At 37.1% G+C, this 12,029-nt stretch overlaps 1 protein-coding gene across 1 annotated transcript; it reads left to right on the top strand.

The window, feature by feature from the left end:
- The first annotated feature begins 4,529 nt into the window (after nucleotides 1-4,529).
- LOC135195460 (uncharacterized) lies at nucleotides 4,530-10,994 on the top strand. Its single transcript, XM_064221691.1, has 4 exons — nucleotides 4,530-4,568; nucleotides 8,449-8,504; nucleotides 9,134-9,341; nucleotides 10,271-10,994. Exons 2-4 carry the CDS (start codon nucleotides 8,450-8,452, stop codon nucleotides 10,479-10,481), a joined length of 474 nt encoding a protein of 157 aa, XP_064077761.1. The 5' UTR covers nucleotides 4,530-4,568; nucleotide 8,449; the 3' UTR covers nucleotides 10,482-10,994.
- The last annotated feature ends 1,035 nt before the right edge of the window (nucleotides 10,995-12,029 follow it).

Raw genomic sequence — 12,029 nt, 5'->3', positions numbered from 1 at the left:
GCTGTTGATTAGCCAATCACAGGGCTGGAAATTCTCAGTCTCTCTCGAGAGTTCACTTAGGCAGGATGTATATTCCACCTCTCCTGAGGGATACAAAACACAATGCCCAAGGTCTTTTGAGAGCTTCAAGCATTAACATTTTGGGCGAGGTTGCATTAGAATAATAATAACAATAATGTCACTTTTTTTCACAGGTCTTGCAGATTAGAGCAGAGTGGTCGATTCTGTAGAATAACCGAGACCTTTTTACTTATCTGAAAGAGGTACCAGATATATATTATTTTTGTCGATGGGATCGTAGTTGGTTCACTTAAGGTAGATTCTTGGATGAGCCCTATGCTTACGAGACGTTTGTTCGGCGGCCACTGATTGGCTGGGAGGTAGGCAGCTCCCAGCCAATCAGCGGCCGCCAAACAAACGTCTCGTAGGCATAGGGTTCACCCAAGAATCTGTACCTTAGGTGAACCACCTATAGTTGACTTCTTGGCCGCTAGTAATTCTTTTGCTATTGGAGAAAATACTTTAAAACTATACTAGATTTTAATCTGTAAGTATTACACTAAATATAGTGACTTTTGGCCGCTAGTAATTCTTTCGCTATGGGAGAAAATACTTTAAAACTATACTAGATTTGAATCTGTAAGTATTACACTAAATATACTGTAGTATAAGCGTTAGTCGAAATAGCAAGCCTCTCATTTCGGGACAATTGCTTCATTTCCCACCGTTATCCCTACATTCAGGGGTCGGTTGCCTGATGCGCCTTCTCCTCCACTGCCTTCTATCAAAGGCATCATCCTCCACCAAACCTCTTCTCTCCATACCTTCCTTCATTTTATCTCGCCATCTAATTCTCTGTCTCCCTCTTGATCTTCTTCCTCTAACAAGTTCCTCCCAAGCCCTCTTCACTCCCTCCTCAACACATGCCCATACCATCTCAATCATGACTCTCTTATCACCTCTGTAATCTTTAATAAGCCTGCCCTTCTTCTTACTTCATTATCTTCCACTCTCTCAAGCAGCGATATTTCCATATCCACCTCAACATTCTCATCTCTGTTCTCCCAAGCTTTGCTTCCTCTTTTCTTCTCAGAGCCCATGTTTCTGCTCCATACATTAACACTGGTTTTATCACTGTGTTACATATCTTGACTTTTAGCTTGATTGGCATTTTCTTAATACATTACCACTCCAGCTACTTCTTTCAACTTTCCCCATGCAGCTTTTATCCTACCGTCAACTTCAGTTCGAAAGTTCTAATCAAGATAACTTCATTCTGCATACCCAATTAGAAGTCGTTTTTGCGACAGGCCAACCCCGGGGTGGACAGGTACGGCTTAACATTACCTTTAATATATCATCATAATTATCATTATTATTTTTGTAAGCTTCGATTGTAGACTTTCAGAACATGTTCAAATTACTCGCAGTGAAATGAGAGGTATAAATGGGACAGGTGTCAAATTAAAGATCTTGGACAGCTAAGTTAGAAGAGCCCAGGAGAAAGCAATGAAAATCAAAAGACAGAAAGCAGGGCAGCTGTGACCAAAGAAACGCACACAAGGACATGCCATAGACGACGTTTCAGTTCGAAGTAGATAACAACTCCCCCTTCAGAGTCAATGAACAGACTTTATTTCTCACTGATGCGAGATCGGCTCTGGGGGCCGTTGCATTTTTTCTCTCTTCCCTTTTGGGGATAAATGGGAATAACAAAACCGTGATGCTATTTTCTTCAGAATTTGAAAGACGTCATTCATGAAAGCAATCAAGTACTTAAACGAAGGCAATCGCCCATTAGAGGAGACTCGTGATCATCTGTTAGAATTTTTCTTTTAATATAACGTTTACTTTTGTTATATTTGTTTTTTATGACTATTACCTATAGTAATTGTGCTATTGTATGACTTTTGCCTATTGTAATTGTGCTATAGTATATATCAACTTTTGATTTGTATGAAAGGTTCCTTTATAGTTTGGCATTTGCTTTTGTATGAGTTGGTTTGAAATTTTTTCTCATGGAAAATATTTGCTTTTCATTATAAATCTTTTTTTTTCTGGAATCCCTTTTGAATTTTGTTGGTGGGTGTAGCAGCATGCTGCTACACTCCATTTGATATGTATCAATAAACTTTTTGAAACTGAATTTGAATCTGAATTTACCACCAAAGCCATCGACGCCAATGAAAACCAGTCTGTCAACAAGGTTTCAGTGGTGCTGCTTTCTCACAGAAACATAGAACCATTATTTTTGTCTATAGCAACAAAAGTAGTTCTCAGTGGGATTACTTCATTGTTTCAACAACAAAATTCGTTTTCAGTGGGATTACTTCAATGCTTTAACAACAAAATTCGTTTTCAGTGGGATTACTTCAATGCTTTAACAACAAAATTCGTTTTCAGTAGGATTACTTCAATGTTTCAACAACAAAATTCGTTTTCAGTGGGATTACTTCAATGTTTTAACAACAAAATTCGTTTTCAGTGGGATTACTTCAATGTTTTAACAACAAAATTAGTTTTCAGTGGGATTACTTCAATGTTTTTAAATGTCTAAAGTAACGCTTTTTAATCGATTCCCCCCCCCCCCCCCCCCTCTCACTTTAATATGGTTTAGAAAGTGACATGCCATTAGTTTCCAAATATCTTCGGTGAAAATAGGGAGCTACCGTTGACTGTTAATGAGACCGTTTCATGATATTCAGCTTCTATAATTTCTAATGTTTTCGATAGATCTGTAGAACTGTCTAATTTTCCCAAACGAAAGAGTAAAGTATTGTCGCACTAAGCCAAAGTATATCATTATTTTTCTCTTCAAAACAATTTGAAATGTCTTAAAATAAAAGTCGTGATTGTAAACCGGACGTGATTTTTTTATTTCCTCGCTCTGTCGAACATGTCTTTCAATCATAATGTTTTTCTATGACATGAACCGAACTGCTTGAAGGTGTTTACAGTCTCTCTTGTCAAAATAAATGAGGGTGTCAGTGACATTGCCTCAGATTTCTTAAGTGTCTCTCTCAGGAAGACAGAACTGACTCAAATGAAAGGCGACTTTAAGTACCGTTGTTTTGTTTGAAGCCTAAAAAGTCTTCGATTTTTTTCCATGAAGAGAAAAAATCTCGAACTAAAACTGCATTTTTTTTTTTATCTCGGAGTAAGAGCCCGTATTGTCAGAAAGCAACCCAAGTTTTATAGATTATACTATAGACCTTGAAGCCACCTTAGTCTCTAACAACAATATGGGGTTGCAGAGACTTCACCTACAGCGTTCTTATGTTGTTATTTAAAGCATGGTTTCCTTGGGTTATTTAAGCAACATTAGGTCTGGCCAGCTCTTGGATGTGTTTGTTTGTTTAGTTTGTTTGTATGGTGATTTTACATTGCATGGAACCAGTGGTTATTCAGCCACGAGACCGACGGCTTTACGTGACTTCCGAACCACGTCGAGAGTGAACTTCTATCACCAAAAATACACATCTCTAACCCCTCAGTGGAATGCCCGAGAATCGAACTCGCGGCCACCGAGGTGGCAGGCAGGCTCTTGGATGTGGCACTGATAACAAATGCCAGGCACAGGGCTCAAAGCCTTCTCTTCTGTTGGCTGAACAAACTGAACATGAATCATAAAACGAATGTGAAAACATTGATAAACAGTAGAAATAACACTTGAGTTGCTCAAATCCAAGCCTGCATAAGGGATGGAAAAGTCAGAAGATATGGCACCATCAAAGTCATTGGAAGAATGGTTACTTGGTCACTACCTGGCATAAGACAGGTAAATATTGCGACTGGGGTAAACTATAATTTCCCTTCATGCAAAGGGCCTCGCATTCAAAGACTGTGGAAGGCCATAAAGCAGATAAAGATTATGTCAAAGTTAAGCTAAGCGGTGAATGGAGGGGATGTTGACAGGCTCAACTGTTTAAAAAAGGGAAGTTGTTGACAAAGAAATATATAATTTTTTTTTATTCGTCCCTCACGACCTACATTTCCGGAATTTTATCTGTATCACTTCGACTGCTTAACTTAAAAACTAACATATGATAAACTTCAGCCGTAGAAAAATACTGAAACACTGAACTGTTCCCTTGACACAATTTTGGAACCAATAACCATAGCCTCCCGAATGAATCATGATTAGGAATTCGGTCTACCATCGACATAATTTGAGGTGACCAACGCCGACCAGGAATGGTACCAGGAACAGGAGAGTACAGCCCACCCTTACTCATTTTCCTTCTATGAGAGGTTAAACCCTTTCCTTTCCTTTAGGATTAATTCATATTCACTGAAGTTGCTGATTTATTGAAAAGAAAGCTTAAAGGTTTCCATTCTGTAACTGTACTCAAGTTTAGACCGATGGTAGATAAAATAATTCCACGGCAACGCAAGGAAAAACTGGGATAATCCACACAATCATTGGCGGAAAACTGTAGGAGGAAGAATCTGAGGGAAGGTGATGGGTGTGTTCCAATAATCCTCCAGCGTTCCTCGTTCGCGCGCAGACTATTTAAAAGGCCACAACGCCCCCGAAGAATGTTCACGACTGTTTAGTTGTTATCCAGGTGCAGTGCAAAAGTACTCTTGTTTACGGGTTTATGGCGCGCTGATATATCCGTGATCAACCTGAAAATTCATAAAAGAAATTCTTAGTTTTTGACGTCTACCGGTTTCTGCTTTAACTTGTAGTTGTGGTTTGGCATTTGTTAAAAACGTACTTTAGCTAAAGGAAACCTGATCTGACTCATACGATGATTTAGAAAGACCCACTGATAATGATTTTTTATCTCTGATTCCTTTGAGTTAGAAGCAAATTTAGAATTTACCGTTTTCTTATATTTTCAAAGACGAGACCCATTGCTGCCCAGACCATAGGGTTGGAGAAAAAGGAAATAAAATGAGCTACATAAAAGTACAGAAACTCGGGAACACCTATAAGTAGGGCGTGTAGTCACAGGTCCAATCAGATGTAGAATGTTTTAAAGTTTCAATCAAAATCATGGCGAGAAGCGACGTTGGGAATTAAACTTCTCTAGTTAGAGTTAGGGAAAGAGTCGAATTCAATGACGCCTCATTAAATTCGGTCTTGATTTTGATAAGAACATTACGAATAACAGCCGAAGATAATGAAAATTTCTTGAACTGAAGTGCACGGTTTCCTCGTCTAACTAACAATCATCGATACTGCCATACTCGTCTAACTAACAATCATACATACTGCCATAAAACAAACTAGAAGTCTCATGTGGGTTGAATTAAGCCTTAATAGTGCGCAGGAGTAGATTCTCTCTTTACCTAAGCACAGATACTTGTGTACTAAATGACACATGACTTTCTTAGTGCTCTCATGATTTATTTTTACTACTTTATTTAGATATAAGGCAAGAATCATTGGAGGAAGATTTCATTCTGTTCAGAAAGTCTTTATCACTGAATGCCTCCTTTCTCCAGACGCTGTAGTGGCCAACGTATAAGTTCCCGACGCGACGTTTCATTAGTAAGAAAAATGACTTTGAAATATTCGACAAAAACTGCCGTACTTTACTATATCACGATATATTCCTACCACCAATTAAGCACTTCGTTCAGTCTTCTTTGATGGTACACTAAGTTTTATATCATTCATCAGCTACTGCATTTTAGTACGGATCTACGACTCTTTTTTGTTGCTTATATATTTTTTTTAACTTTAATTTTAAAAATAACAAAAATACAATATTTACATTATTTCAACACTTGAAATATTGAACACAAGAATTTGTTTGTAACAATTCCCTTCAATTTTTCCCCATACAAAATTAACACAAACCATCTCACATAATTTAACCTCCCCCTAAGAAAACAAAAAGTTTCAACTTCAGTGAGCTTCTGCATACCGCTTATCCATATGCATGCAATGCAAGTTACGAATAAGAACTGCAGTATGCCTGTCTTTTTTTACATTTAGCTTTAATGTTTAACTTTAATAATTTGATCATTCTCAATCATAATGAGGGTCGACACAAAAGACCATTGCTGTTTGCTTTGTAAATTACATTTTCGATGTGTATTGAGAGGTAGGCAGTGTGCAAGGTATGCAAAGTTGATTACACATTCAAAACTAAAATCTTGACGAGTCGCGTGAAGATGGTTCTCATTTTAAACAAATGACAAAATTTCGATATGCTCAAAGTAGTGTGAGGTATGCATTGTATGGTATTGCAGTAGCTATGAATTTTGTCTCATTCGTCCAGACATTAACGGGATTAGGACATACAATATCGTTTTGGCATTATAGGAAACGTTATCTTAATTTGCTATTAAAATTGAAGTTACATTTCTGAAAGAGTCAAATACTGAACAGCGTTGCAAATACTTGAAGTTTTATTCAGTAACTCATTCCTTGAAAAGCTGTATTAACATTCTGTAAAAGTGGTCACCAACGACAATATTAAGTCATGAAGTTTGATATGACAAATTGTTTCTCGAAGTTTTCCATTTGCATTCAATTTTTACATGTTTCAAATTAATGAATGTCTTCTTACCATTCTCAGAAACAAGGTGACACGCGAAAACAATACTGAGGATCTTCTCAATGTCCTGATAGTTGTGTCACTCTCAAACAGCTATTTGCTAGTTTCCTCTCCGATCATGCAAACATTGTTAACCTGCATGCCGTTTGCTTTAGCCATCTTAGCGTGCACAGCATACAGAGAGCCAGTACTATCTTTCGGTTCCAGGCCAGCAGGCTCGCTGTTTGATAAAAGCTTCATTGTTGCTGAAGATACCAAGACCAGATAGTCCTGCGAAATTAACTTGAACCAGAATCATTGATCGTGGATCTCTGCGGTTCAGTAATGTTACTTAAAGCGTTTTGTTAAACCATTTGCCCGTAGGATAGGCAGAGAGACGTTCAAGTTAAGCCCAAGAATTGCGCGATGGAAAATTGTCCATGTATGAGTATATATACATACACACACACACACACACACACACACACACACACACACATATATATATATATATATATATATATATATATATATATATATATATGTATATATATATATAAGCATTAAGCTGCAAATGTCCTTTAATGTCTAATTCGTTCTTCCTCGGAATTAATATATTTTCATATATGTTAACCAAAGGGGAATTTTTTTAGTTGATAAGGCATTCGTCGGCTCATGGGCTCGAACCACGGAAACCAAGAATTCAGGACGTCCAGTGATGCGCTGTGGGTTAAAGCGCGTCATTGTACGACCTGATTTCTCAGTTTACGGGGTTCGAGTCCATGAGACGATGAATGTCTTATCAACTAGAAAATTCCCCTTCGTTTAACATATATGAAAATATGTTAATTCCGAGGTAGAGCGAATTAGATATTAAAGGACGTTTGTAACTTAATGCTTATATATGAATGACGGTGATGTGATAAAATATTCATATACTATATATATATATATATATATATATATATATATATATATATATATATATATATATATATATATATATATATATATGTGTGTGTGTGTGTGTGTGTATACATATATCTATATATATGTATATATATATATATATATATATATATATATATATATATATATATATCTATATATGCATGAATTCCTAATATCCTTATTACACCAGAATCTGAGCACTCGTTTCAGAGCTCTCGTTAGACATTTCAAGGAACAATCCCGAAATAATCAGAGGCTGTCACAAATATATATTTAGTAATATATATTTACAAATATATATTCACAAATATATACGTATTTACAAAAGTGATGTACAAAATTATGACTACTTCTGTCCAAGTGAGGATAGAAAATGACGGGAAAACAGCAACGTGTAAGAACATTTGATCATATAACATGAACAGCCTACGGAAATTCCTGCAGGAATTCAGTATGAAGACAGAAAACAACGAAAGATGTATATATAATATGTCGGGTCGCTCAATAAAACTGGAATCGGCAACAATGCAGCCAATACAAAAGAAACCGAATTCCAATTTCTTTGCTTGCAAAGACGAGCATTTACAAGGAACGTGACGTAATGTACAATGAGAAACTGTTCAGATCTTTTCCTAGGTCAGCAAAATTTAATAAGCAACTGAATAAGAAAACAGCTAGGTATTCTCCTTCTCCTCCTCTTCCTTCTCTAGTCATTTATCATTGTGCTTACTCTTCCCACATTCCTTCTTTGGTCTCACTTAATTCTTAACACATATTGTCTGCAATTCTCCTTGTCTAACAGAGTTATCATCATCTAGAACAAAACATCTCTTTTCTGTTCTATTCCATACCATCAATGTCTGAGTCCCTCCTCCATTTAGTCTTTTATCATTTTCATTTCAGTGTATTGTCTTCAGTTCTTCTTTCGTACCTGGGGCACACTACTAGAAGTGTGAAAGTCTTTTCCTTTTACTGAAAATCTCTGTTGGTTTTTTCTCGACAGGATGAAGTGGCTGGTGTTGTTTGTCTCTGTAACGGCCCTCCTCGCCGGAGCCCGAGGTGAGTGTTTTATATATACATACATACATACATGCATATATATATTATAATCTATATATATATAGTATCGAATAGATATATATATTTATTATATATTATATATAGATATATTCAACATTTATTTAATAAGCTGTATAACATGACAAGGAAGACCCCGTGGCCAAAGGCAAAACAGTATTCAGTAACATTTCCCCTTCTGAATGGAAAGCATGAAACGCTAGTCTGCTAAGACAAATACGGAGGCTGTTGATGAGATTTCGATATTTTCAAAATAAACCTTCTTATTTTGGCTTTTGAAAGACTGTTTTCTTGCTATGAATTGAGTTAGAGTAATGCTTTTCAAATTCCCTTATTTGTGAAATTCCTTACGTTTGCTATTCATACAGAATTGCAGTTCTTTTAGCATTATAAATTCACATGATTTTACCATTCACATACACAGGAAATTCTCTGAAACTTGTCATGCCAAAAATTTTGCCATTCCTTTAAATCTGCATGATAATTGAATTTGCAAATCCCTTTAATGTGAAATTCGTTGTCTACAATCGCCTTTGGGCCCAATACCACTGAATGCACACAGCCGTTAAATATTCACAACTTCGAAATTTACAACTCACTCCATTTCGCAGGAGAGGAAGAAGAGGACGACGCAAGACTCTCAAGCCTCGAGGCTAGAATCGTTGCCGCCTATTCCACGCGAACGGTGATCACACTGACAACCACCACTGCCACAGCCGTTTCCACCTGTAACCAGGCTTCTGGTACCAACGCCTGTCAGAAGAGGCGCATCAGACGTTTCAACAAACTGAGTAATGTTGATCAAGAGGAAGATGGACAGTGAGTATTGATAAAAAGCCAGGTTTTTTTTTCATAGAGCCGCCATTTTGTTTTATCGATTGACTTCCATTTTGATTTTTCATAAAATGCCTGTCAGAAGAGGCACGGTTCAACTGAGTAACGTTGATAAGGAGGAAGATGGACAGTAAGTATGGATAAAAAGCCAGGTTTTTTCATAGAGCCGCCATTTTGTTTTATCGATTGACTTCCATTTTGATTTTTCATAAAATGCCTGTCAGAAGAGGCACGGTTCAACTGAGTAACGTTGATAAGGAGGAAGATGGACAGTAAGTATGGATAAAAAGCCAGGTTTTTTTCAAAGAGCCACCATTTTGTTTTATCAATTCACTGCCATTTTGATTTTTCATAAAATGCCTGTCAGAAGAGGCACATAAGACGGTTCAACAAATTGATGGAAGATGGACAGTGAGTATGGATAAAATGCCTAGTTTTTTTCATGGATTTGCCATGTTGTTTTTCATTATTCAGTTCGCTGCCATTTTGTTTTTTCATAAAATGCCTGTCAGAAGAGGTTTACCACACGGCAAACATGGTAATATTGATCAGGTAGAGGATGGTCAGTAAGTATACAAAATGGCAAACAAGATAGACATGTAATTGCCACAAGAACCTCTTGATATTTTTTTGTGGGGGGTGGGGGCGGCCGGAGGAGGCAATTCGTGTGTCACTAAAAAACCCAGAACCAAATGAAGAAACAAATGGATACACTTTGAAGCTGTAGTGGGATTCGAACCCGCTCCCGATATGACCACGGATGTTAGAATTTCTTCATTTGTTTCTTCTCGTCTTCATTTGGGTCTTAAGCTTTGTAGTGACAAGCGTATATGCAAATTGTGAAGAAATCGAGAAGTGAAGGGGTAACTGTGGTTGATACAAAGTTATAAAACAATCCTGAAATTTCCTTCCAGGGCTGATCTGCAAAGCGCCCTGGAGGAGGTTCCTCAAGGGGATGCCAGCAGCGTGGGCTCCTCTAGGGAGGGAAGGATCGCCCTCACCATTTGGACGACCACCTCCTCCACCTACACCATCACGACGACCTCCACCAACACCTCGACGACCCTCTCCATCTCCTACTACTGCAGCATAGTCGGTGGCAACATGTTCGGGTCCTGCGGTTAAGATCTCGGAAGGACGCCAATTCGTTTCGCGGGCGGGATGCCCTTCCGCGGATGGAGATCCTTTCGTCGTCGTCCGTCGAGCCCTTGGGAACTTGAGATGTCTCTCCTGCCTGGAACTATCCTTTTAAATGTGGAAATTCAAATCCTGCTTTCGTAATAATCTATAATAATCTATAACCAATCGGTACGTCAAGTATATCTATGGCAACCTAATTTGAATTCTTTTGTTCCATTATGGAATTCGATCAAATATTTTTTTTCAAAAAAGTATTTATTAATTTTAAAAAGTTTGGGAAATGACGTTTCATGAGAAATGAAAAAAATATGCTCATGAACATGATTTTTGGTTGAAGAATTATAAAAGATATTTTATAGAAGTAAAATATCTCTTTGTTAAGAACTGATAACAGACGCAGAAAAGGATAGAAACTGGAAGACATTCTCAAGTACTCTTATTTGTTATTTATGTACATAGGAGTCACAGTCTTAAAATACATACTATTTTATCGTTGAATGGCGTTTTGAACTTTCCCTTCAAGGTGATAAAGTGTAAAATATCTTCCCTCGCTAATTGCTAACTTATGCATGAGGCTAAAAAAGTATTTTTTTTTTAAATATTCTGTTGCACATACCAAGCTCATAACTAATTGCACAGAAACTGCCATAGTCAGGAGTGCCTTTCTCTGTGTATCTATCTTCACAAAACGTAATGTTCACCGAAATAGTCTCTTGTAATAAAGAATTAGGAATAATCTCCTCTCACCATTTTTTTTTCTTACGAATTGATTTCATGCACCTGAATTCGTAATGACAGCAGAGGATCTCATCACGAGGTGGATTCTGGAACCACAAACAAAGTTTTACTGAAAAACAATAGCGTATCGCTGTTATCGCAATGTGTAAGGACTTATATAATTCAACAGATACATGTATACGTGCTCACTACTATACATATATGAATGCGATAAACAGTAAAGTTATAATCATACTATATGAGACAAATCACATGTGCACATAGACACAGGCATACATAGATTAGTTTGCTTTTATGATTTTTGAATGAAGTTTTTATTTAAAAAATTACCAGAAAACCAAAACCACGCAAAAAATGTACATTTCCAGATGGACGTGACTTTTTGATCGATGGCTCTGGAAAAAGAACTGAAGATAATAGCAATTAAATGCTGAAAACAGCCTGGGAGAAAGCTAAGCCGTAAGGATTCATAACACGTATCTAAAGATGTGCCGGTGAAGAATACATACATACATACATACATACATACATACACACACACACACACACACACACAGAGGTATCCATCTAACAAAACAAAAGCAAATCTCAGTTTACTCTTATGTATTATGTTATACATGAGGAACCATACTTATTCACTAGTATAAGCGGCGTCAGATTTTAGTACTCCAATCTAAGCAAACGTACGCGATTCTCTCTTAGAACTGTTAGGACAGTTGAAGGGAAAACAACAATCTTATTGACTTTTGTTATTATAAATTTCTAATAAACAAAAGTGGTAATGATTCCAAGAAG

Source organism: Macrobrachium nipponense, chromosome 16 (genome assembly GCF_015104395.2).
Source record: "Macrobrachium nipponense isolate FS-2020 chromosome 16, ASM1510439v2, whole genome shotgun sequence".
In the NCBI taxonomy this organism is placed as follows: domain Eukaryota; kingdom Metazoa; phylum Arthropoda; class Malacostraca; order Decapoda; family Palaemonidae; genus Macrobrachium; species Macrobrachium nipponense.
This window is presented reverse-complemented; position numbering and strand designations above follow the sequence as displayed.

What these genes read in the sequence shown, in the direction of transcription:
- LOC135195460 (XM_064221691.1), top strand. Translation starts at nt 8,450, where the DNA reads ATGAAGTGGCTGGTGTTGTTTGTCTCTGTAACGGCCCTCCTCGCCGGA. An exon ending in CCTCCTCGCCGGAGCCCGAG is followed by an intron (nt 8,505 to 9,133) that starts GTGAGTGTTTTA and finishes TCCATTTCGCAG; the next exon opens with GAGAGGAAGAAGAGGACGAC. An exon ending in GATCAAGAGGAAGATGGACA is followed by an intron (nt 9,342 to 10,270) that starts GTGAGTATTGAT and finishes ATTTCCTTCCAG; the next exon opens with GGCTGATCTGCAAAGCGCCC.